This window comes from Engystomops pustulosus, chromosome 2 (assembly GCF_040894005.1).
Source record: "Engystomops pustulosus chromosome 2, aEngPut4.maternal, whole genome shotgun sequence".
Lineage (NCBI taxonomy): Eukaryota > Metazoa > Chordata > Amphibia > Anura > Leptodactylidae > Engystomops > Engystomops pustulosus.
The window spans coordinates 53592567-53620319 of record NC_092412.1 but is presented as its reverse complement, the minus strand read 5'-3'; the positions used below and the strand labels follow the sequence as shown (position 1 = coordinate 53620319).

Genomic DNA, 27753 nt, shown 5'->3' with positions numbered 1-27753 from the left:
TGGAATGCACAGCGCGCGGATCCCGCACTGAGACTACAGCTCCCAGGTTGCATTGCGCTAAGCTTTTGTTGTTGTGGGACAGCTGATTTCTGAGTGCGGGGGTAAGAGGTTTTGTCTCTTTTCTTTGAGGGGGGATGTGATGTGCGGTATCGCCGGGTGTGTACAGTGCCCTGTGTGAGGGCGGCCTGGCTGTGCAGCCTGGAGCAGGGGCACTGGGATTTGTTATGCTCCAGTGATCCGTGCTGCGCAGCCAGTCTCCAGCTGCTGGATAGGCCTCGTGTTGGCAGCTGCACGGGAGGAGGGAGAGGTCTCTCCCCAGCATAAATTTAGGTAATTGACTCCTGGGGTATTGGAGGAAGATACCAATGACTAGAAGAGCCCCCCTCCCGGGTGTGTAATGGTGTAGACCACTACTTCTCCTATACTGTTAGTCACCCAGCTTTCCTGGAACCCAATGAAAGAAAGTTAAATGGACCAGACAAACTGCAGACACTGTAGATTTAGTGAAGATATGTTAAAATGAATGTATAACACAATATAAGGAGTTTCAAATAGATGTATCATCCTTAATCATGGCTGACACATAACAAACACAAAACATCTATACAAGGATGTGTAGTAACCCTCCAGCTCAGATAAACAGCATAATACATGGAGAAAGGCAGATAACAATCTAGTTATATATAACTCTGTAATGGAAATGGATTAGCCCAATCCAGCAATATATATATATATATATATATATATATATATATATATATATATATATATATATATATATATAGGGGGATGTATATCACATGTGATACAACCCATCAGGAGGGGCGTGTGTTGTGGTGTCCATGAAGAGCCATTTGTTTGAATGGGTTTAGATAAAGGAGCTCCATGTGGAGGCCGAATCACCGGTCACCATAAAAACAACACTTCTGTATTTCGGATAGTGTAATGTACATGGCCTGGCGGTACACCAACCTATTTTCAAGTTAAAAATAAAATCATTAGATAAAAGAAAACTTATGTAATTAGTATAGTGGAATGCACATGTAACAATGATCACAGGCAGTCCCCGATTTACACACGACCCCTAGTTACAGATCCACCCCTCTGCCCATCGTGACCTCTGGTGAAGCTCTCTGGATACATTACTTTACTCCCAGACTGCAATGATCAGCTGTAAGGTGTCTGTAATGAAGTTTTATTTATAATCCTTGGTTCCATGACAGAACAAAATTTTGAAAATCCATTTGTCACTGGGACAAAAAAATTTGTCTGATGCTATAATTATACAATATACAGTTCTGACTTACATACAAATTCAACTTAAGTAGAAACCTAAATAACCTATCTTGTAAGTATCTCCGGGTTACATACTGCCTGTACATACGGTAGATTACAATGGTTACAGACAATGATGGAGAGCGATGTATCTCAAAAAACATTGAATGCATTGTTTTATATTAGAGGCTAAGTACCCACTACTCTCAGCATTTCCATTTATTTTTCTCCGTTAAAGGACATCTACCACCGGGATGAAAGACTGTATGCAAATGAGCCTGAAGGGCTCCAGGCTCCATAGGTGTTATTGGAACCTGGAGCCTCTCGGGCTCATTTGCATACAAATGACCTTCATCCTGGTGGTAGATGTCCCTTAAGGGCTTATTCACACTGCCGTCTGCGGGGCCGTACATGCGGCCGCAAATTTATGGCCGCATGTACGTCGCCATAGACGGCAATAGCGGCACAGCGGGGATCCGCTGCTCTATCTTTCTGCGAGTGTGCGGCCTTGAGCCGCTATTCTCTATGAAGGGAGGAGGGGCCGCCTCCTCTCCAGCACACGCCGTGCGGGCATACCGCGTGTGAATGTACCCTAAGAAAGAAAAAATGGATGATGAAAAAAAATTTACTTAAAACACATCAGATACTGTCCATTTTTAACATTTATTATATCTCTTGTCTATCTATTCTTCTATCTATCTATCTATCTAAAAATCTGAAAAACAAGCAGCACTCCAAAAGTCAGGTGTGAACAAGGTTGTGGTCTCCTTTATTTCATGTGAAGAGGTAGTGACTATCTATGTATATGATTAACACATAAAATCGAGATATATATCTAAAAAAATGATATAAATACTGATAGAACTCTTGTCTGTCTCTTATTGATTTTAATGTAACCATAAACTTGCTTCCTGTTCTATTCATTTCTCAAGTTCCTTTTTATTCCCAGTGGTAATAACTGAGGAACCTGTAATTGATGTGTCACTATTTAACTATTTCGGGGTCCTGTCCCAGTAGTCCCCTCTTTCTCTCGCATGTATACATCATGGCAATGATCATCCCAGCTATGGTTCCCTTTGCTTTTTCAGATACCGGTACATCCCTCTCCATCATTGTCTGCGATCATTTGATCCTTAATGCATTTAAAATGCAGCAAAAACAGCATGGGGCAGATTTATCAAGCAGTCTGAAAGTCAGAATATTTCCAGTTGCCCATGGCAACCAATCACAGCTCAGCTTTCATTTCACCAATGCTCATGAATAGTTTAAAGGGGAGCTGTGATTGGTTGCCATGGGCAATTGGAAATATTCTGACTTTCAGACTGCTTGATAAATCTGCCCCCATATGTAAATGCGGCCTCACACAAATGTGGTGAAACCAGAAAGCACCTATAAAACCTTCATAGGTTTCCCTGCGGATATTTCGTTATAATTTAATCAATCTATATCCGGATTGTTTCCGTTGCAGTACAAGTCGGTTCTGTGTTGTGTATGTGACTTGTAGAAAAGCGTAGGCAAGTGCCGGGGCCCAGAGGTGCTGGGGGGGCCCACATAAGGCTGTACATAAGGAATCTTTAGGGAATGAGGGGGCTTTATATAAAATAACCTTGAGGGGGTTGTTAGGTATAATAAACTAGGGAATATTTTAGGGAACAGGGGACTGTTTTAGTTTCTGAATTTTTAATGCCACCATGTGAGTTCATTGCGAAGCGGCTCACTGGGGCTCTGTCACCCAGGGGCCTACTGAAACCTGGAGCCAGCACTGAGCAGCAGGACACAGCACAGGATTTCTTAAGAGATTCTTGAACTTTTCCATTTCTGCAACATTGAAAATTCATTGTCAGACTTAGGACTATTCTTAAACTTCCAAACTGCAACATTGTAATATGCCAAAAATTACTGTGTAAACTTGGCCTTAATTCCACTTATAGTGCATGTCATAGCGTACGTCATTGTGGGACTCCTGGGGCATCTGGACTGAAACCAGTGTTCTCCGGATCAACATCATAAAACTCTGTTGTGGAAAAACCTGTTTTATCTGTTTGCCTTGGTGTATTGTTTTAAGAGCTTTAGTCTGCACTTATCTACATTGGATGCAGCGGTGTATCTACGGGGGTATCAGCCATGACGGCTGTTACAGGACCCACAATGGCGGGTTGCCCAACCACCCAACTTGCATCACTAAAGAATAGTGAATATGGAATATTTACTTACCTGGTCCATCCGCAATCCAGCGGCGGGTTCTTCGGCGCTGATTCGTGTCTTCCAGCGTTTCACTAAGGTAGTTCACCCGATGAACTACCTTAGTGAACTACCCGGTAGTTCACCCTGGGTGCAGGGTGCATTTTTTTTTTTTTAAATACGACTGTTTTTCCGAATCTGGCGGGTTTTCCGATGTCCACGCCCCCCGATCTCCATTGCGTGCATGCCGGCGCCGATGCGCCACAATCCGATCGTGTGCGCCAAAAACCCGGGGCAATTCAAGGAAAAACGGTAATATTCGGGAAACACGACGGAAAAACGTGATTCGGGCCCTTAGTAAATGACCCCCATCTTATTTATATGTATGTATATATATATATATATATTATGCTACACATTGTACAGCATATTATTTATATAACAGTGCACATCTTCCACAGTACCCAGCTGAGGCAGCAGCTAAGATAAGAAATGTCAGGACCACCGAGTACCGTGGGTCTAATTCATTAAAATTTGACCCAAGCACAGGATTCGCTAGTCATTAGAAAGTTACCACTGCAACTACTCTACCCAGAATGCAGTTTGGTCTCTACACCGAACATCAGATTTAGTTGGAGGTTACGGTCAGTCATGCATGCAGCCGATGTTCACATGGACTAATGGTTTCCACAGATTGCAAGAGACTGTTCGTGCTGATGGTACATTGGGGGGGGGCATTCATTAATAGTGTCGCATGGTCCGTGTTTCTGGCTCATGAATCGTGCAGTGATTTACACTGAGATGTTAGATGGAGGCACAAGGGGTTAATGAATTGGTGCACAACCAAAAAGGTTTGGAACTGTCTCCACATTCATGAAGGTGAAATAGAACTTGGTAGACCATTGACTTTTAGCGCATCGATTTGTGTGCCAAACATTGCGGCAACCAAGTGTTAGGAACATAGAATTGCAAGAAAAGTGTCGGGATTACTAGGCTGCGACCAAAAAAAAAGTCGTAAGTGTCGGAAAATGACCAATATTTTCGCGTCGACACTTCATAAATATGGCGAAAACTGGCGAAAAGTCAATAATGACTTTTCCCCATTGTCCGCAAATAAGGGACTTTGTGAAATTGGCAGCTGGAATATGAGGAGTTAACATTGAATTTGGAGAGAGGAAAGGATGAATCACGACTTGGCAATCTTCATGTAATATATGGAAACAAGCTAAGCTTTGCCCACAAATGAAATCCTGATTCATGTCCTTTGGTATTCGTGCAGAGTTTAATTGGGATTAAAAATATTAAAGTCAATTGATTATAAAGCTTACGGTGAGGACCCAGCGAAAACAGCTGTCACAGGTCAGGGCACAGGCGCAGTAAAACAAAGCAACAGATTTCATTTCTTCCTGTGAGATCTGGACGAGATCCAAGTGGCAGGCACCCATTGGCACGCTGCTGGGAAGCTTCACTCTGGCTGCACGGCTCTATTAACTTAGTCTTCTGAAGAGACGGGCAAGCTATAAATTAAAGGGCCAGGCTACGCTAACTGCATACTAGCCAGTAAATCAGTGGAACAATGTGACTGATCAGGACCGATGGAGGTCGTGTTCATCAATCCTTATCAGTCCCCCAGATTTTGCATAGAGCAGCACAGGACTTAATAAACTAAAATATAATCCTTTCAATTTGATATGAAATAAAAGACTTGTGTATAAAAAAAACCTATAGAGGTAACCATACAAAGGCCAGCAAATAACACAAAAATCATATGCTTTATGTGTACAGATGCATCTCAATTGATATCGGATTGGCCGGAGGAATTAAAGGGTTTGTCCAAGATCTCAGAAATGTAGAGAGCAATGCAGCTTATCCTACTTTTCTGCCAAGCACATAGTATGGTGGCTGTGTCCTGTATTTCACGTGAACCGCTGTTGTTGGAATGTGACAGAGCTGTCCACTTTTCACATATCACACACTGACATGTGATGCGAAAGCCTCACTCACTAGATTACAGGTACTTTGTCAATGCACAGTGGTGGTGGGAACTCATCGATCACCTGTCTTAAAGGGGTTGGCCACTGTTCAATAAATCTCTTCCGTTAGACATGTCTCTGCATGTGTATGTACCTGTGTCTTTGCCTTCTTTGAAAGCTGCAGCGTTCAGCTGCTCTTTGCATATACACTCAGCCTCAGTCCATCCATACTGAGGGAAAATGGAGGGGGAGGGAGCAGGATGACTCATACTCTCCTGCTGCTTTCTCCTCCTATAAGGCAGAGCTCAGAGATGTAAAGAAAGAAGCATGGATGATATGCACACAGTAAAAAAGTAATTAGCAGGACTGCTGAATCACTTCATGAATATTCAGGGGTTATACACATGGCAGTCATAGCACACGGGAAACTTATGTCAAGGAGCGGCCAACCCCTTTATTGGGTTCTCCGCAACAAAGTAAAAGTAGTAAGGTAACCGGGAAGGGGTAGGGGGGCCGACTTCCGTGCCCCTGTTTATTTACAAAGTGGAACCAAAGAGGTACATTTACAGTTTATTTTTGTATGCAGACCCCCCTCCCCCCTCAAGCAACCTCACTATTTTTACTTGTCCTGGACAAACCCTTTAAGACTTTTGGCATTTATAAATTGCTGTGCAAGAGAAGTATTACCGGGATATTCCTAAAAAATTCTGATAATTCCATTATTTTAAAATAACAATTTTACTTACTGTCATCCACAGGCACAAGAAAGTGAACATCATGGAGGATTCTTCCCCATCTCCGGTGTCATGTGTCAACTTTTTGAATGTGGCCCAAACCTATGTACCCAGTACCAAGGTGGAATGCCACTATACCCTACCAGCCGGTGTGAAGGGGTCTAACAGAGACTGGATCGGCATCTTTAAAGTGAGAAAGTGGGCATTTGTATTGTAAATGAGTGTACCCATCTGTTCTTATAGTGCCAGTCTAAGCACTTTTATGCTCTCAGCCTTATTCTAGGTTAGGCTCACAATATATACATGAACTGTAATAGGGACGGATTGATTTCTTTTATATAGTAAAGTTTAGGATAAAAGGAAAAACAAGTAAGTCAGATGCTCTGCCCCAAGACTGAAGTATACAGATGTGCCTTATAAAAGTCATTTTATTGGAAGATTGCAGACTATGCGTTTTAGGGACAAACTGTCCACTTCATCAAGTCCCAAGAAATATACAGTGGGGTAAAGTATAACAAGACACCTACAGGGTGGAATAGAGAAGGTGCCATCACGGGGTCCATCAGTTATTGTTGAGGTCTGTCATATGATGGATCTATTGGTACCGGTTTAGTTTTTTTGTTGCAGTGATGTGAACTCTGCCTTACTTACACATGTGTTTGGGTGTTTTGGGTGCCATATCCACCATTTCCATAATAAGGAGGTAGACACCTGCTTATCTAGATTCCTTTAGGATATCATATTTCTAGTTTGGGACAAACCATTGAAGTCATGGTACGATTCCATCCTTCTGTATAGACTACATATAGAAATGTTTATTTATGTAGATGGAACATTGCTTGAACTTGATGGACTTTTTCAGCTGTAATAACTATGAAGCCATACTTAAAAATAGAGCTTAAAGGGGTTGTACCAAGTTATGAAATGATCCTCTATGCACAGGATGCTTTACCACTAATGAGCAGTGCGGCTGGATGAGCATGTGTCCTGCCACTACATTCAGTACTATAGGAGTGACAGAAATTACAGAGCACAGCACTCACATAGTCAGTGAATGGGAATGCTAGAGATAGTTGAGCGCTGTGCTCAGTAATTTACAACACTCCCATACAGACAGAATACATGGTCTTGTGATCAGAGGGGTTCCAAGCAGTCATACATTTACTGATCACCTGCAGATAGGCGACAACTTGAAAACTTGGTAGAACCCCTTGAGGAATATCTGGGTATTTTTAAGGTAAAATACAGTTTACCTGTTTACATGTATACCTCATGTGCCCATGTTGTGTGTCTTTTTAACAGGTGGGAGCTTCGTCCATACAGGACTATGAAACTTTTGTCTGGGCAATGTCCTCTGAAGCAGTCACGAATGGATCACAGTCTCACTGCAGTGTTCAATTTCAAGGTCAGAATAGTATTATTTAGGCTACCTGTGCGATCTGTTGTTTTCATTCATCCGTTCGGTCCTATAACCACTACCCTATTGTCTGTCCCTGGGTGTCCTCCTCTCACTCTGACAGGATTATAAGAAGGTCCTTACAAGTAAAAGGACTGTATCTTACACAGAAGCACAGTAGCACTGAAACCATCCCTATGGATACAGATATTAAAGCAAAATCACTTATGTGATAAGTTATAGGCAATCTCAAGAGTATCCGTCACCTCTTAGTTTATATACACCTGTCCGTGCGGTGGGTTACTGGGTGCTGTCATTTTGGGGCGTGTCCCTGCCAAGTTTGATGTTGTCTAGTCAGAGCTGATAGTACTAGGGTGTGTATGGACACAGAGGAATATTAGCGCTCAGTTGACAATTTATGGAACAATGAGGAACGTTACAATAAAGGGACATAATGATGCACCAGAAATGTTATTTTATGTGGAGTACAAGTTACAAAACCCTTATTATCCCGCAGCCTACTATTTACCACGTCCCGGGGAGCAGCAGTATAATTTCCGCTATGTGGATCACCATGGAGTAGTGAAAGGAATCAGTGACTCTTTTGTGTTCAGTGTACCACATCCAATAGAAGACTTGGTCACTCTAGAAGATGAGGAGGCTTCTCTGGACATGATCTTGGTCATACCTAAAGCTACTTTCCTGCAGGTACTTTAATACCTCATTCATACAAAAATAATGTAAATGTATTATGTATTTGTAGAAGACTATAAATTGTATGGTGCTGGACAATCCATATGGAGTTTGCATACCTTACACTAAGACCAATTAAAATTACATAACACACAACAATAACAGAATACCGTCTTGCTAGAAAGACAGACAGAATCTCATTGACGCTTCAAAGCCATAGCAGCCATATGGGGCCCGCAGTGTCAGAGGGCCCCAGCATCCAACCTGACACACTAAAGAATGGAGGATGTGCACTACCGTATTATATGCATGTTGTACTGCACATTGTACAGCATAATATGTACATAACAGTGCACATCCTTCACAGTACACAGCATGAATCAGCAGCTAAGATAAGAAGGCGGAGCAGTGAGACACGTGAGCTAGGTTTCCCCCTCCACCTGCATAGAAGGACTGCACATTCAGAGATGGAGGGGGGCCATTTATCAGGGGTTGTATGAATGGTGATTATTTCACCCTTTATGCAACCTCCACGCCAAGTGAATGTGAACTGGGGCGTGCCCGGAGGCAAAGTGGGTTGCCACAGGGTGTTCTTTTTTGTAAGGAAGGTGGAGTTTTAACAGGATTATGGAGTAAAGTGATTGCCTCTGTCAGTGTACATAGGGATGCTGTATTAATACCTTACATGTCTATATAACTATAACAGCAACAGTTGGAGCTGTCGCAGCAGGAGAGGAATGATCTAATGAGAGTCAAACTTGCACTGGAGGAGGACGTGAGCTGTCTGAAGAAAAAAGTCAAGGATCTTGAGGCTGCACTGGATACCTCCGCCAGCAAACATGCCACACTCCACCACCAATACCAGGTATATATTTTACAAGTGCACGTGGAGTAACATATGCCAGAAGTATGACACAAGCATTATATAATATTAGGATTGATGTGATACTTGGGACGTATAATCTCACGTAGTAGTAATAAAAGTAGAATCGGGTAAGGTATATAGAATATTGTAACTGTGGCTATACACATAAAGGAGTTGTCTACTTTCAGCAAATACTGGATATTGTTTATGTAATGAATAGTTGCACAGTTTTCCAATATTCTTTCTATATCAATTCCTCACTGTTTTCTAGATCTCTGCATGCTGTCAACAGGAAGTTTCTATGTTTACTTCCTGTGGATAAAAATCTGTCCATGGTCATGTGATGTCACACAGGCGCACGGCTCATTATATCCCTGGTCATGTGATGTCACACAGGTGCACAGCTTCTTATATCCCTGGTTATGTGATGTCACACAGGTGCACAGCTTCTTATACCACAGAGAGTAATCAGAGCTGTGTGATGACAAAGGGCCGGGCACCTGTGTGACATCACATGACCATTTTTATTCACCGGAAGTAAACAATGAAGTTTCCTATAGAATGACAGCAAGCAGAGATCTAGAAAACTGACAAAGGAATTGGCACAGAAAGTGCATGGGAAAAATTGTATAACTTTTCATTACACAAAGAATCAGTCAATTATTTGCTGAAAGTGGACTACCCCTTTAAGACAGCTGTTTACAAGAATGATCACTGCGGTCTTTATTTGTCTGCTATTTTATATTTAAAAACATGGGAAATATGATGAATAAATACACTTGTTCTTGGCAGAGATTTCAAGGAGACACGTGCTAAAAATATTATTTCAATCGCTTTACAGGAACTCATTTTGAGAGAACAGCTAGTTAGAGAGGAGCGTGATGTACTAAGCTGTAAGGAAATCGAGCATCGAGATCATATGTTTAAACTTGAGGAGGATATCCATGTCAAGACTCTGAAGCTGCTGGAGAAAGAGAAGGAGCTGGACATGTAATTCACTTTTGTCAAGTTTGTGCTTCCAAAATAGAGAAAAATTATTTGTACTTTTACATGTTTCCTACATGAGTCATAAATCATATATCTCTAATGTAACTGCTCATATAGACTGGTCATACACTGGTTATAGAACAAAAAGACCTGAGCAGTTTGGCCATAGTCTCCTGTCTGCTGGCAGCATGTTATAGAGCACAAGGAGCTGCATAGATTGCCTGCAGATAGGACACTCTGTACAATCTATTCATCTCCTTGAGATCTATAACATTCTGACTGCAGATAGGACACTCTGTACAGAATGTTATAGAGCAGGAGGAGCTGAGCAGATTGTACAGGGTGTCCTATCTGCAGGCAGAATGTTATAGAGCAGAAGAAGCTGGGCAGATTGTACATAGTGTTAAGCAGCATGTTATAGAGCAAGAGGGGCTGAAATGATTGTACATAGTGTTCTCTGTGCAGGAGGCTTGTTATAGAACAGGAGGAGCTGAGCAGAAAAATACAGTAAAACTCGTCACTTATCGAATTTATATCTTTACTTTTTCTATGTTTAGAAATGGTCACAAGGGTGACTGACAGCTCTCTTTACACGTACGGCTATATATGGAGGGAGTTTTCATATCAACAAGTTCCCTTTAAGATTTTATATTATTTAATACCATTATATTTAATATATTGCTATTAACAGAAGTGAATTAGCTGATATAGAGGCACTAAGAAAAATATAAGAGCACTTTTATGCATTCTTTATCATTCCTGTTAATGGACTAGGCTCTTGCCAGTCATAGCCAGCATTTAATGTATGTATCGCTGACTATGTGTTTAGTTATCAGATTGTTTTTACTTTGGCTGGATTATTGCATTACAGTAGGTTGTCGGCTCGGTGAGACTGATGATGATATATATGAGGCTGCAGCTTAAGCAGAATCCATCCAGGCATTGATCAGGTCTCCAGTGATATTCATATACCCTAATATTGTATACATACAAGGATTGTTCTGATACAATGAGGCTCATTTACTTACATTCCCCCTGTAGTTCACTGAAAGTGCATTGTCTTACTATAATGCACTGTGCCGCCATTCACTGAGATCGTACGCCCAATATCGTGCATGTGTCGCCTGCCTGCTCAGGTTGACAGAGTCCACCATCTTCTTCCTGGTGCATCTAAGTGCTTGGGCTTGCGACACAATTTGAAAGTTAAATCCCGCGATCAGTCCCAATCAGTCGGATGGTCCAGCGGCCCGCCCCCCGATTTCTGTCACATGGAAGCCAGCGCAGCTGCGCCAAAAAACCATCTCGCGCAACACAATTCCAACGCAGACACCTGTTACATACCTGTCTAAGTTGTGCAATTCCTGAAATGGCGAACAGTCCGACAAAAGTGAGCAGCGCGACCCTTAGTAAATGAGCCCTAATATCCCCTTTATATTTCATCACTGAGGCATTTTGTAAACTAACACTTATATGAAATGTAATAATGCCTATGCAGGGCCATAACTAGGAGAGGCAGTGCCCTATAGCAAACTTTCGAATGGGGCCCCCTTCCCGCTTAAAAATGTACGTATTACACTCATATATACACACACATTTATATAGCTATATACATAAACATTCAGTTCTTAACTCATACACACACTTTACACACATATAGAGCGTGTACACATTACATATACACACACATAGAGTGCCGTATACAGATGTACATGATATAAACACAAATATAATATATACACGCCATATACACATACACACGCATATACAGCATATATACATCACATAAATGTTGTTGTACAATGTGCAGCATAATATGTATATAGTGGTGCACATGCACCATTCTTTAGTGTCAGATCAGATGTCAGAGCCCCCTGACACTGTGGGCCCCATGGCGGCTGCTACCACTGTAGTTACACCCCCGACCCAATGCACAGTCTTCCCAAGTGGTGAGGTTATCTGCACTAGTCCTACACTGCACAGTGTATTAACTTCTATATAATCTTCCTTACAATTTAGGCTGGGGACAAGGAATCTGTCACTGGAAACTGAGAAGGATGATGTCAAACAACGTCTTACTGAGACAACATCAGAGCTGGACCGTTCTCAGGTGACAGTCAGGGGATGGACACAATAGGCTACTACATGGGCAATCTAAAGTTTTCTACTTCCTTGCGTCTTGTACCTGTGCCTGTGATGAGTTACTTTAACATCTGTGACCTCATCTTCTTCTGTCTTTAGAATGCAGTTTGGGAGCCGTTGACTTTCCCTCTGTGTTTTTCTTAGTGTGAACTGTGCTTTATGTTCCCGGCTGTGTTTAGAGTATTGGACCACACCAGTCCCCCTGCAGTTCTGCTGTAGTTCAGCAATAGATTAAAACTGTGATTGACAGAGCTCTGCCCTAGTCGTCTGCAGCTAAGGCTCTCTCAGTACCTATATGTATTCTGCTAACAGCTTATACTTAGACGGTTTTATTTCTAGCTAGTTTCCTGTTTGCTACTTCCTATTATTTGACTATCCCTTTTGATTAAAGTGCTTTATTCGCTATCTTTGTGTTCTCACTTTGGCATAGATATGGACTGAAATTCTCCCGTATCAACTAGGATACGCTGAGGCAAGCAGGCAGGTGACAGTTTGAGGAGCTCAATTCGGGACTCACTGACTTGTTTGTCTTCCCCAAATTCAGTCCCTGTGTTACAGTCACTTTTAGAGGATGACGGGGGATTGTCACTTCTACACTTCTATACTTTCTAAACTTCTATATTTCTACAGCTCCAGATGGATGCTCTGCGTGAAAAGCTGCGTTGCACACAGGACCTGCTCTCGGCAAGCCAGCAAAAAGTGATGCTACTGGGGGAGGAACTGACAACAGTCTCGTCTATCCGGGACCGTACAATCTCTGACCTTCACAAGAGCCGGCTGGAGACTGCTGACCTGGCCATTAAAGTGTCTGACTTAAGCCTGAGGTATAAGGAAGGAATGGGGCAATGGTGGCAGGAGAAGACAGCTCTCAGTCATAGCATGGAGGTACTTGCTGACATTGTGTATTCTTCTGTAGTGGCACATTAACTTGCATCAGGTTTTTGTTAATTTATCTGGATTGAAGGGGTTTTACCTCATGTTATTGTAATGTATGTGTAAGTGAGGAGGGCAGAATATGAGGTAATATACCAGTATGCCTCTATTTTGCACCGTTTTCTTGATATGTAAAGTGAAGCCTCCTGTCTTTTACCTTATCAGCCAGATATTCCTGTTCATAAAATGGCTGCAGATGGAAAGTCATGTGGTTTTTATCTGCCCATGAGCAATCGCCCTGCCGGGACCTTATGTTAGTATTCAGGAATACAAAATTAAGGTCCTGGCAGGGCGATTGTTCATAGACAGATACATATCACATGGCCCTCCGTCTGTGGCCATCATATTTTTAATAGATGTATATTGGTAAATTACCTAATATCCTGCCCCCCCTCCCAAAACTTATACACTACAGAAAACATGAGGTAAAGTGGCCAATCCCTCTAACTTATCTTTAAATTCATCAACTTGGATTGACTGATAGCAGGTGACATTCCCCTTTGTATGAAGAAAAATACTGTGCTATTTATTTCTGTGTGACTGGAGACAGAGGAACACTATACTCGAATATTCCTTAGAAGTTCTTTAAAGGAAATCTACCACCACAATGATGAACTGTATGCAAATGAGCCTTAGGGCCTCCAGGCTCCATAAGTGTCAATGGAGCCTGGAGCCCATCAGGCTCATTTGCATAGAGTCTTTCATCATGGTGGTAGATGTCCTTTAAGGCTAAATGTGGATACTCCCCCTCTACTAACATTGCGGGATCATGCGCCCCCCCCCCCCCCCCACACACAGACATATGTGATCTGTGGGAGTCCCATGATTGGTCTCCCATTGATAAGACACTTATTTACCAGAATAGGTACAAAAGCCACATTTTTTTAGGATGAGTAGATTATAAAGCCCCTTACGCACTTGTGAGTGTGCATCCAACTCGCGTTACATTTGCTGCGTCTGTTGCCTGGAACGTCCAGCCCCACCTCAGACAACTAGAATTAAACTGACCTGCTGAGTTCGGGAAATCTACCACCAAAATCCATCATAATAAACCAGGGCCACTTAAGTTTTAAAATTATGCTAATGAGCCTGAAGGGTTCTGGGGGTTGTTACCAAAACCTTCCGTGCAGTAGCTTCATAGGCTATTTCACTATCTCCCCCTCCCCTCCAATAGCATTTCCCCCCTTCCTGATGCCTGATGTAATTTCACTGCAGCAGAGAAAGTTTCAACAGACAGTGAGAGGGGGGTAAGTGCTCCTTGAACACTGTAACAACCTGCGAATCTTCAGCATGGAAGGTCTCTGATAACACCGCCAGGAGCTCTTCATGGGTTAATTAGCATAATTGTAAAAGTTGTTTTTAGAAGAAAAGAGGCCATGTATAACAAATATATGAATATTACAGCAGTCACAATGCTTTGATCTATGAGTAAGTTTCCCTAGTTTATCACACTTGATTTTGATTATTGATGTCCTTATACCATGCAGCTCTGCCTCTTCTTAGATTTAGACTTTTTGTAAAAATTGCAGACAAAAACATGCTCTCTTGCTCAAACCATCACAGGCAACATTATTGATGTATAGTAAAATACTGAGAGATAACTGGAGCCAGACTCGTAGTAAAGTCGCACTTTGACTATTGTCGCGCACAGACAATTAGGATTATTGAGTATTGACTCTCCATATTGCAGGCAAAGAGGGACCAGATTGTAAATCTGAAAGCTGAAAAGCTGAATCTGGAGAGCAGTCTACAAGAAGAGAGATGTCAGAGGCAATCACTTCAGTGCAAGTTAAACCAGGAGAAAGATGCCAGCCAGGTACCAGAATGATAATTCAACTCAATCTATTATGATTTTGTCAAAGGGCATTTTATTTTATGTGGTTAAAAAACACAATTAGGCCGCATTCAGAAAAATGCGTGCTGGCCTGACCGTAGCCTGGGCAAGCACATGTCGGCACGCTGGAGAGGAGGATGGATGAGGGCTTCTCACCCCTCCTCTTTCCATAGGAAATAGCGTTGCACGGCCGTGAACACAGGGAAAGATATTGCCCGTAAACATATATTGCCACATTTTTAAAAATATGACATTTTTACTTTCACTTTAAAAAAAATTATGTTAAAATACCACAGTTTTTCAATGATTTTATGATTTTTAAAAAATAAAAACTGCAATATAACTGCAACATGTAGTAGAGTCCATATGGGCGTTAATGGTTTTCCTAATGGAATTTATGAAATTATACCAGAAAAAACTTCCTTGCATCTTATTTTGGGTGCAATGTGCTGCCTCATACCTTAGTCCACTTCTGGACAAAAAGGGAGAATATCTAAATGTTTTCACACCAGTTTTCTGGAATACAGAAAGATGTAATTGTTCTATACACCAATCACATGGGTTGGGGGAGGTGGGGTCACTTAGGTCCAGCAAATATTTAATTATTTTTATTTATTTTCATTGAGTCCAGTGCTTAGTTGTCGTTTATTCCACTTCTGGTGCACAGATAGTTGTGTCCTGTTCTACAGTTCAAGGAAAGAGCATCCTAAACTTTTTATTTTTAATTGTATAGTAAAACAGCAAATTTAGTATTGGCGGGAGTCCTTAACAGTCTGGGAAGTTATGCTTGCCTTTCTCCTCCGCTTCAGTCCAGTGCTGTTGCTCCTGTCCACTATAGACATAGATGCTTTTACAGACAGTTTTACTCTTCAAAAAAATGTCCCCTGAGGATTTATCCAAGTGGGACTTTTCTCCTTCTCCTTCCTGGACTGTGAGCTAGAGCCGATTCATGCTCTTCACTGCCGCACCCCGTGGCTCCAATAGATGTTGAAGTGACCAGAGATTAGTTACTCGGTCACATGACCTTCTACATTGGCCGCAGACTTCAGCAGTGAGGAGCTCTGCCCGTCCCAATGGCAGTGTGCGCTCCTGCACAAAGTGCCAGCAGCAGGATCAGGATGTCACACTGAAAGTGAAAGTGAAAAAATATTGAAATAAACATTTTCAAAAAGCTTCAATAAACATCCATAGTCTAAGGGGATGGGGTGGTCAGGGGCTTCAGTCATAGTCTGGTCTTTGGCATTGGGTGCTTGCTTTGCAAATGATTGGGTTTTGGAGATCTGGGGTGTCAGTCATAGTTTGGTTTAGAGAGTCCCTGGTTTGGGGGATCTGTGGCATTAGCCATAGTCTGGTTTGGGGGATCTGAGGCATCAGCCATGGTCTGGTCTTGCGCGTCAGCCATAACTTGGTCATAGTCTGGTTGGGGGAGGGGATCAACAGTTTCCATCACTATGTACATGGATCCTATTATGAATCATACCAATGGCTTATAATTGCTGGTTTTGATGTTATCAGGTGCAGTTGTCAGAGAGTAGAAGAGAGTTGAGCGAATTGAAGTCAGCCCTCAAGGTTGCACAAATGGAAAAGCAGCAGCTGAGAGAGGAGAAACAGGTGAGATATTCACTGCTTTATTCCCAGTTCTGCTTCCCTTCCCTTTACTCTCAGATTGAGTCCATTTTACGTTTCCTCTTCAGGAACTGATGCAGTATGTGAGGCGACTAGAGGAACGTCTAGACAAACTTGCAGATGACAAGTGGAGAGAAAACAAAGTGGTTGAAGAAGAATTTCCAGCAGCATTAAGTATGTCCTTTGGGGGTGTAGGGGGCTATAAAGGACAGAATCTTGCAAGTTTCAGCAGGACACCGATGGACTGACAGATTTACTGGAATTTGTGCTGATTGCTCACCAGCAGTCAAAGATGTTCCTGTCAGTAGGTTTTGGAATCACTGGCATGTGCTTAGATAAGATGCTTTGATGGTCAGGTGAGGAAGTGGTCACACATTGCAGTTACAACTCCATCGCAATCAGTTTTTAGGTGGTATTAGGAGCAGTAATTTAATAGGTGAAAGACATGAATTGAACAGGGAATTTGATTTTGAAGGGCAAACCTGTTCCACAAATGTCATCCACCTGTTCAACAAATGTCTTTCACCTGTTAAATAAACAAAACTACAGCTAAAACCACCTCAAAGCTGATTGCGATGCAGTTTCAACTGCACCCTGGTGCACTGATGCTCCTGGTGCATGGGCACTTCCCAAATGAGGCCAAGGTCAGTACACCTGTCTACACAGTTCATGCTATGTATGTCAAGTATGCACGGGCAGATTACACCCTGGGTTGTATGAATATTATAACCTCTACAAGTCTGAAATTCCCTTCCTACATATGGTACTAGAATCACACTTCTTGGGGAATGGAGGATGCATCCCTTCTGCCTGCTTTAGATCTGTGAAAAGTAGTGACCTTGGCTTCATTTGGGAAGTGTCCATGCACCAGTAGCATCAGTGATGAGTCCAATGTCATCATCAAATGCTAGTGATCCCAAAACCAAATATATCTTGTACAGGTGATCCCCTACTTAAGAACACCCAACTTAGACAACCCGTAGTTACAAACGGACCTCTGGATGTTGGTAATTTACTGTACTTTAGCCCTAGGCTACAATAAACAGCTTTAACAGTTGTCAAAGGTGTCTGTAATTAAGCTTTATTGTTAATCCTGGTTCTGATGACAATCCAACATTTTTAAAATCTAATTGTCACAGAGACCAAAAAAATTTTGTCTGGGGTTACAATTATAAAGTATACAGTTCCGACTTACATACAAATTCAACTTAAGAACAAACCTACAGAACCAATCTTGTACGTAACCTGGGGACTGCCTGTACTATGATACTTTAATTTAATGGAAATCTACCAAAAGCTACAGATCTCCCAATCTCTGTGTTTGTCTTCTCTAAACTCGACACACCAGTATTAACTAAAAAAAAAGACTAAAAAGCAGCCCGGAGCGCAGGGACGAGATGTCCGGTGCCCTGGGCTGCTGGGAGAGAGAGGTTATGTCACGCAGGGGGTGTGAATAATTAGCCGGGTTGCCAGACATCGTGTCCCCATGCTCCACTTTGTTAATTATAAGTCTTTTTTTCTGGGTGATCCTGGCATGTCAAGATTAGCGAAGACAAGTGCCAGGATCAAGATGAAGAGGAGGACAGGTGAATTTATGTAGGTGTTTTTTTACTATTTGTGAGTGGTAGATTTCCTTTAAGACTCATTAGATTTTCCATATCTATATTTGGAAAAGGCCCAGTGAAAATTCTATGCATCAAACCTCACCTTGTACAAGAGAGCTTAATCTGTGCCTTGTATTTCTTGATGAAAATCTTTATATGCTTTACACAGGTTCATCCAACCCACTGCTAGGCCTCCCTGACTCAGATGATGAGTCTATTGAAAACATAAGATTACCTCAGCAGGAAGACCCCTACAAGATGAGTGATCAGCTCTCCTCCGCTTTACCCGTCTTCCCAAGGGAGTGTGAGAGGGTGGTGATCAACCAACCAGCACCTATCGCATGTCAGCTGCAACCACTGCCTGAAGACAGCCCTGACTCTGTGAGTATACTTAGAAAAATGAGTGGCTAAGGCCGGCGGCACACTTGGTGTTTTGAAACCGTTTTTGGGCCGCTTTTTAAGCAGTCCGTTAAAAAACGCATCCATTTTTGACAAGTTTTACCAATTATCTTAATTAAAACTGGTCAAAAACTGATGTGTTTTCAAAAAAAATTGAAAAAGTTTAAAAGGAGGCCCTTCTTCCCTGCTGTAGTCATTGATTGAGTTTGGCACTGCTGTTTTACAGGGAAGAAGGTACTCCTTGTATCATTTATCACTAGAATGAGTCCCTTCTTCTGCACTGTGTTCAATGCATGACAGGGCAAGGTCCATAGTTCAGAGACCAACAATGGAAGTATGAATATGTCCTAAGTCAGTTGAGACTGCTGATGGAGGTGTCAGGTCACGTGGCCCTCCATCTGTGGCCATCTATGAACAGAGCACTGAATTAAACAAAGAGCACAGTTGTGAATATCATGTATGTCAATGAGAACATCTGTACAGTGGATATGCTAACTTTAGAAAGGATGGACTTTAGCTTATATCAACCTAAAGGAAGACTCCTTTGACAAGAAGGATGAGTCTCTGCCTTGGCTGAAATAAGCAAATATGATTTTTTTCTCCCATGGAGCATTGCATGTAAATACTTGCATCTAAACTTCTGTTTATATCTAATGAGACCCACTTAACATCAGGAATAAATAGGAATATATACCATTAGGTTTGGCCATAGAGCTGAGTGTGCTTGTTCAGTTTTGCACACAACCTCTAGAGCTTTAAGATACAAATAAGTTTAATTTATATACTGTAAGAACGTCCAGTTGTAAGCGGCTTGTTTTTCACCTTTGCCTTATCTGCGGATCCTCAGGGGGGACATTTTGCTGGATAATGCTGACAGTTCGCCAATGCACTTTGTCAGTTTTACAAAGCCTATGTCCACGTCCTACCTCCCTATCTCCCCCACAAAAGCAATAGACACACATAGCTTCAGGTGAATTAAAACTAACAAAGACGGAGACAATAGAAAGGACAGGAAAGAACTAGCGGTCAGCTACTCCCTGCGCGTCAAATTAAGATCTTTGGCCATTGACGACCACACAAAGTTCAGAACACGCGGCGAATGATAGCATAGCACTCTGCGGACATCTCAAAGCATTAAGTTTTAATGTTCAGCAGATTTTCTGAAGCTTTCTGATAGGATGTCCTGGAAGTGAACTGCTGCGCTTACAGTATCACCTTTGTGTGTAACACTTTGCTGCCAGGATCAGGTTTTTCCTCTGTACATGAGCAGCAGTTCCACATTCTGGAGCTTTTAGTATTAGCAATTTGCTTATTGCCGTCTCCAGCTGGAACCGAAATCATTGATCTGCTCACGCTGGCTCCTTCTTTCTTGTTTTCTATCACCCATCTGCTCTGTAGTTTGAGCACATTGTTTTTATGACACTCCGTACTACAATATCCCTGTCCTTAGCAGTTATACGTCTCCAGTGCCGCTCTTTACATCTGAAACACTTTTTCCCATACAGTAGAGTATAAAGATACTTTCTTGTTCTGCAGGTAGGCATCTCCCTTATGTCTTTCTGTGCAAGTGCCCATAAATCTGCAGGATGGGGTGCACGCTGGAAGTGCCAGCCGTCAGGGGTCAAATGAAATGTACCTCCATGCCTAGTTAGTTTGCAGGTCCATTAAGCAGGTTATAGCAATTTATGATCACATGCAGCACACTTACTGCAGTACATTTAGGATTGTATGCCTTGGTAACACTGGGCTGTCTGAGAATCGCCAGTTGTGAAATAAAACGTACGGAGCTCGCACTGTGGCTATAGAGCATATACAGTATATATACCCGATCTCAACCTCTTACTTATTAGATTAGATGTATTGATTGTCCACATTGTGCATCCACTGCCAGGGGAGCAAAATCCATTTCACTCGTCACTGGTGTATTTGGGAAGATTTATCAATTCTGGAGATACCAAGCACTTAGTTTTACTCTTAAAATAGTTAATAATTTCACATCAGGACCCTGGGCCAACAAATAACAAACTGCGAGTCTCTGTCTAATAGCTAAAGGGTTCCCTTTATAAAGCCATTCTACACGTAATGGGTTAAAGGAAGGATCATTATACTTCATATAAACTTACAATAAGGCTTAAATCCATTTACACTGGTCAATTATTCAGATTTTCTTATTGCCAAGTGGTCATAACAATTATTGCCTGGAAGGAATATAGAAAATAAACTATATATCACTATATGTCAAATTTAAAGGAAATCTACCACTTATCCAGCAGTGAGCATCTTTACTGTGCTCCTGTGATATTTCCAGAAGACAGTGGAAGGGGGAGCAAGTGAAGGAGAAGGGAGGTGGGCAAGAAGTGCTTTAGGGGCGTATGTAACAGCCAGAGCCCCAGAGAGTTCGGAGGGGCTTTTAGGTAAAAAAAAAAATAATAATAAAGTTTGGGTTAAAATCTCAAGACATAAAAATAGATTGACTCACAGGGAACAAACGCATCAGTAAAATTTCAATATTTGGTTGCAGGACAGCAGGACCCACTGTGCACCTCATGAACATTACCCAGTGGTAAATCACTAAAAACAAGAAATGTTGAGGATATCAGGAAAAACTCACTTGTTTAGCCCAATAAATTAATAAATGTGACTAAAATGATATCCATCATATTTATTGCAACCAACAACCCCATGAGAGTGGCTCAAATAGTATATGCCATAGTACATGTGGCCCATTCAATTGCAACTGAGTTAGTGGGCTCTCAGACAAAGCTTGCTGGAAGAAGTAGGAAGCAATAACAAAAGTAAGATATTCCACAAGTTTATCATGTAAGTACAGTCTCCTTTTGCACTGGCCGTGTGGGGTTAAATATACGTTCCCATAGATGGCTTTGGGACCCCGTGGCGGTATGGTGACCACACACATGTGACCCTGTACAATACCATGCACGGGATGGCAGTGGTGGTGATCCTATGGCACGAGTGCCAGAGGTGGCACTCATAGCCCTCTCAGTAGGCACTCAGAACATTGCCACAGTTTGCCAGAAGGAATGGAGGGATGCTACAATGACAATCCAAATTTCCCCTCCATCTTTAAATGCTAATGGTGTCCTGAAGACAAAGATACTGTTGGAAGCAGTTGGCAGAACAGGGAGCAATATGTTACTGCTTAAATTGTCATGTTGGCTCTTTGCAGAAAATTAGTGGGTTTTGAGTTGCAATTTGGGCACTTGATCTCTAGAAGGTTCACCATCTTTGCTCTATGGTTTTACATGTTTACAGCCGGGGCACCGTGCATCACTTTCTCTTGAGCATGCTTCCATAGCCGAGCAATCATGTGTTTAGTGTGAAAGTAGCCTAAAGGTGTTTTCCCACTCATTTTTCAATTTTTGATAACCTATATATACAATGACAAGGTTCAACCCTAGCCTCCCATTCAACTTTATATTTCTGCATCTATAAATCTATCATCTATCTATAAATCTATATCATCTCTCATATTTATCTTCGATCACCAATCTCCCTATCATCTGTCTATCTCCTATAAAATTCTCCTACAGTCCCATATTACAGATTTTACTTACTACTGTGCGTAACTACAAAGTGTTATTATTGTGCAGGGCTAATGGGAGACTGTTACTGACTGTGATTGGTCATAAAATAGTTTTATTGTGGGGCCACTCTTTCTCCAAAACCGGCCCTATTGCCATTTATGGTAAAGGATATATTGGGGCAGATTTACTTACCCGGCCCATTTGCAATCCAGCGGCGCGTTCTCTGCGGTGGATTCGGGTCCGGCCGGGATTCCGCCGTCCACCAGGTGGCGCTGCTGCGCTGAAGACCATCAGAACGCGCTGGAGTTCACCGAGGCCGGCTGAGTGAAGGTAAGTGCAAGCTACGCAACACATTTTCCGTCGCGTGTATGCCGGCGCCGATGCGCCACAATCCGATCGCGTGCGCCAAAATCCCGGGGCAATACAGGGACAATCGGTGCAAATCAAAAATATTCAGGTAACACGTTGGGAAAACGCGAATCGGGCCCTTAGTAAATGACCCCCATACTGTATAGAAAAGTACATGCTGCTCAAAACATGTATGTCAACACCTACTACCCTGATAGAGGCCAAAAGTACACTTTTGACTAGCAGTGGATGAGTGGGGACCCATAGCTTTCCTTATACTTTATCCATCAAATTATACATGTCTCGCTATTTACTACGGGCCCTATATCAGTGGTGGTGAACCTATGGCACGGGTGCCATTACCCCAGCATATAGTTTCCAAGACGAGACTAACGGCCTCTGCTGGTAGTCCCAAGCCACACAGCTCAGTGCTTTTAAAGCAACACATCCTTGGTTGCCATCCTTGGAGGTGTGCACACGGTTTGCTAGGTTTTGCAATTCTTCCTCTTCAGGGGGCCCTGGAGGCTGGTAACAATAATAATCTGAATTTTCCCGCATACTTTCTACTTTTCTACTGTATTCTTGTCCTCAGGATGCCAATACAAGAGCTGTGACAAAGCAGGGAGCAATAAGTTATTGCTTCAATTGCCATATTGACCCTTTGCAATAAATTAGTAGGTTTTTTTGTGGTTGCCATCACTGCCCTATATCATCAAATGCAATAGAAATGTGTGTAAAGAGCGAGTTCCCCCTTCCTCTTATAGAACACAATTTGATTTTAGTAAAAGTTTAATCCCACGTATCGCTCATGTTGTCAAACTCCCCGTAGCTGCGAGCACAGTTCAGCATAAAGAAGCTATAAAATGTAATACATAATGTAAGAACGCGAGTGTCATCTATACGTGGCATCACATCAGAACACATTCAACACATAGACATTCTGCCCTACAGGTTGGTTGTAATACGGTATAGAAATGAGGCACGATCTGTGTTACCATACACAAGGAGCGGATTTCTGATTCCACGCCTGTCAGAACTTTCCCAGACAAGACACAGGTGAAATTTGGAGCAGATTTTCCCTCCTTGCTCTGGAACAGGGCACGGCAGGGAAGGGTTGCAGCCTGCGCACTGATATAAATCCGCCTCTCTCCAGTGGGAGTAAAAGGGACTTTTACAGCCGGAGGCCATAAAGATGGCAGGCGGGGAGGGGGAAAGATGTACAGCATTGTCAGGACGCTTCAGAATCAATTTTCAGCATCATTAGATTCTTTTCTCCTGCAGTCAGACATAGAGAGAGAGGCTATGAGAGAGGAAAGGAAGAGCGGTCCGGGGAGGGAGGAGGAGGCAGCACAATTTGCAAGTGTAATGGATAAAATCAAAATGGAAGTCTATAGAAGAGTCTTGAGAAAGCGGGAGGCGAAGGAGCAAGTGAAATATCAGAAGGAAACAGAATGAGAGGCACCTTGATGAAAGTGGGGAATACAGAAGCGGGAAACGCATTACACCGCAAAAAAGTGATTGTCACACATGGCGGTCTATCAGTTTTGCAACACAAATGCCATTAGCATAGGAGTGTGGTGTTTAGTAAAGTGATTTCCAAAACTTTTCCAGCACATGGTTCTATGTTGTAGGACAGCATGGTGACACAATGGTAAGACTTGCAACACAATGGGGCACATTTACTTACCCGGTCCTGCGCGATCCCCGATCCGGAGTGTCCGAAGATAATGCATTGTGCCGCGATTCACATAGATTGTGTGCCCAATTTCCTACATGTATTGCTTCCCTGCTCAGGTCCGCCGGAGTTCACCTTCTTCTTCCCAGTGTATGTAAGTGCTTGATCTTGTGACATAAATTTAAAGTTAAATCCCGCGGTTTGTCCGCATCTGTCAGATCGTCTATTTGTGTCACATGAAAGCTGGCGTGATTGCGACACAATCCAATCGCATGGGACACAATGTGCTTCTAAATACCTGTCCCGACCCGGGGAAATGCGGCCGCAGGACCCTTAGTAAATAAGCCCCAATGTCTTGGGTTGAATCTCAGCAAGGGGTGGGGTTTGTAAGTTTTTTTTCCAGCACTTGACAACTCCATGATTAGTGAATTGGTTTTAGATCTCCACAAACTCCACGTCCACACATTGCATTTGAATCGCGTTCAGGAATAAGCAACACATGTTTTGCTGGTAAATGATTCAAAACATGTGTTGCTCGTTCCCAAAAGCAATCGTTTAGGAGTAGTTACTTCCCACTACATCTGAATTGTGTTTCTAAAAGCAATTCAAATGCAATATGTGAACACGGGCCTAAGGGTGATGTCACACATGGCGTTTTTAGGCTGTTTTTGGGCCGTTTTTAGTTTTAAAAACACATACGTTTTTGAAAATGCGCAAATTTGAAAAACCGGACTAAAAACGTACCAAAAACAACCTAAAAACGCCATGTGTGACATCACCCTCAGGCTACCTACAATGTTACAGCCTATACACGACTCGATATTACATTCTTTAACATTCTATAAGGAAAAAAAATGGCAAATAATTCCTTTTGTACAAAAGTAAAATTCAGATGGTAAACTTTTTTTTAGTGACTAGTGCAGCTGCTACAAATACAGTTATGGGATGTGTCAAGACAGGAATAGATTCTCATGATAAGGAGATCGTTTTGCCCTTTTATAAATCACTGGTCAGACCACACATGGAATAATGGGGGTCATTTACTAAGGGCTCGATTCACGTTTTCCCGACGTGTTACCCGAATATTTCCGATTTGCGCCGATTTTCCCTGAATTGCCCTGGGATTTTGCCGCATCGGTGCTGGCATGCACGCGACGGAAATCTGGGTCGTGGCCGAACGAAAACCCGACGGATTCAGAAAAACCACCGCATTTAAAAAACAAAAAGTGTTGCGGAGCTTGCACTTACCTTCACCAGGAATAGGCCGGTGTACTTGAGTGCGTTCCGATGCTCTTCAGCGCAGCAGCGCCACCTGGTGGATGTCAGAGGAACTGCCTTAGTGAATCCCGGTCGGACTCGAATCCACCACAGAGAACGCGCCGCTGGATCGCGAATGGACCGGGTAAGTAAATCTGCCCCATTGTGTTCAGTTTTACAAAAACCAACATAGTAGAACTGTGAAACGGGTGCAGAGGAGAGCAACCAAGATTATTAGGAGAATGGGGGGACTAGAATACAAGGATAGATTACAAAACTTATTTAGCTTAGAAAAGCTAAACATTACTAAACATTGCTTAACATATACAAATACATGAATATTCGGTACAAGGATCTCTCCAAAGGACTTTTTATAACTAGACATGTGACCAGGACGAGGGGGCATTCTCTATTCCAGACCTGGGCATTGTATGGCCCACCGGCCACATACGGGCCTCTAACTAAATCTCTTACTGGAAAAAATAAGCTCATCTCCCCATCATCAAATAATGATGCAAATAGGTCCTCCATATTTCCACTGAATCATTGTAGTGTTTTATTTACTGTTATTTGCAGTTTTTTTAAGGATAAGTTATTTACTGAATATAGTATATACAGGTATTGGGTAGAACTGAATTATGTATATTAGTCCGGCCCTCTAATACCATTCCAATTTGTCATGTGACCCCATGGGAAAATTAACTGCCCACAACTACACCTAGAGGAGAGGCGATGCTACCATCACCATAGACTGGGATTCTTTACTGTAAGGGCAGTGAGACTATGGAACTCTCCGCTGAAGGGGGTTGTTATGGCAGATACTTTATACACATTCAAGAGAGTCCTGGACGCCTTTCTTAAGAAAAATATCACGTGCTATTGCAAAATGTTTCTATTGCTATTGGTGCTATTTGTTTAATCTTATAGGTTGGACTTGATGGACCTGCGTCTTTTTATTTACTATGATACTATGATTCTTCAACCTGACATTGTTAATGGGCTGCTTGTATTGGTAGTCACGTCATAATGTATTTTGATGTGTTTTCTTTGCAGTGGTAACTTCTTATACAATGTGGCAAGATTGGTTGTGTAGAAGAGTGGGGTAGTAATTCCCCACAGATGTGAAGGAAAGACGCTGAAGGATGAAGTCACGTCATCATTTTCTCGAAAGCTCTTGCGTTATCTTCCCGTTATGGCCCCAGTGCAGTTCCGCACCACGGCCAGACAGCCGCCATTATGCAATGACAGGGCTATGAGTAAGACAACAATATTAGTTATATATCGGCTTGAGTGGACCTAAGCACCTTTTCTCTGACTTCAAAGAGCTATTTTTGCATAACCTTTGCAGCATTACCAACGACTCCACGCTCACATGTATCCAGTTACCTTTTCTTACCTGAATAGTTCATAGTTTTTAGAAATATTGACCTGACAGTAGAGTCATGACACTTACATGAAATTATCTTTGTAGGACATTTATTTGGTAGGAAAGTACTGTTTTCTATAGGAAACACAGACCCAGGCTGTCATAAAGGACATCATCTCTTGTCTCTTACTGCAATAATATTCTTAGAGTGGTGATAGAAAGATCTGTGACCAGCTAGACTGATATATGTCACTATATACTGTATTTGTTGCATCTTAGAGCTGTTTTAGTGTCAAGTATTTTTATAGCGTCTTAAATGTTTACTAATTTTTTTAAAGTTTTTTTTAGGAGATTTTGTCATCTCTTTTGAAGAATATGGAGTAAGGAGTGACTGGCTAGGGTAAAGGTGACCATAGAACTTTGATACATGTTGGTTAAACACTTGTTTGGCCGCAACCTGCTCAACCATAGGCATTGACTTCTTAAGAACAAAAGGATAGTGCATGTTGAAATCCATCATGTCCAAACTTTTCCCCCATATCTGCCACTAGAGAGGCCCGCAGGATATCCCCATACAAATTAAATGGATACTGTTCCCACTAAAATCTGCAGGTTCTTAAGAAACACTGCCTGGGAAATTGTATTTTATTACTTGATCACTTCTTACATATTTGCTGTATTCTTCACAGCAGCAATCGGATCTCACATTCAGATCTTGGGGTGAAGGAAGATGTCAGCTTGCTCAGTGCACATTCTTTTCACACCTTGTATTCAGCATTAAAGTATAATTTTTACTTTTCAGCGGCCAGCTACTGCAGATTACTCAATGACACACATTTTAGCACATCATTATGTAGTTTTTTGTATGTTTTCGGCATGTGGCGAGTCATGAGACAACTAAAGCTCCACCCATGGCGGAAGAA

At 42.2% G+C, this 27753-nt stretch overlaps 1 protein-coding gene across 2 annotated transcripts; it reads left to right on the top strand.

Moving 5' to 3' along the window:
- Window positions 1-27631, top strand: CALCOCO1 (calcium binding and coiled-coil domain 1). 2 transcript variants are annotated; one of them, XR_011853060.1, is made up of 14 exons: window positions 1-101; window positions 6188-6353; window positions 7466-7568; window positions 8077-8267; window positions 8959-9117; window positions 9959-10107; window positions 12121-12211; window positions 12874-13128; window positions 14867-14992; window positions 16526-16621; window positions 16705-16810; window positions 18410-18621; window positions 26518-26720; window positions 27169-27631. XR_011853060.1 is itself a non-coding variant. In XM_072134633.1 (13 exons), the coding sequence occupies exons 2-13, from the start codon at window positions 6207-6209 to the stop codon at window positions 26521-26523; spliced, it is 1641 nt and encodes a 546-aa protein (XP_071990734.1). In that variant the 5' UTR covers window positions 1-101; window positions 6188-6206; the 3' UTR covers window positions 26524-27631. The 2 variants fall into 2 exon arrangements, 1 of the variants encoding a protein (XP_071990734.1); XM_072134633.1 differs by having other exon boundaries at window positions 26518-27631.
- The last annotated feature ends 122 nt before the right edge of the window (window positions 27632-27753 follow it).

Coding starts and splice junctions, on each gene's coding strand:
- CALCOCO1 (XM_072134633.1), top strand. CDS start 6,207: ATGGAGGATTCTTCCCCATCTCCGGTGTCATGTGTCAACTTTTTGAAT. Junction 9,118..9,958: donor CACTCCACCACCAATACCAG/GTATATATTTTA, acceptor ATCGCTTTACAG/GAACTCATTTTGAGAGAACA. Junction 13,129..14,866: donor CTCTCAGTCATAGCATGGAG/GTACTTGCTGAC, acceptor TCCATATTGCAG/GCAAAGAGGGACCAGATTGT.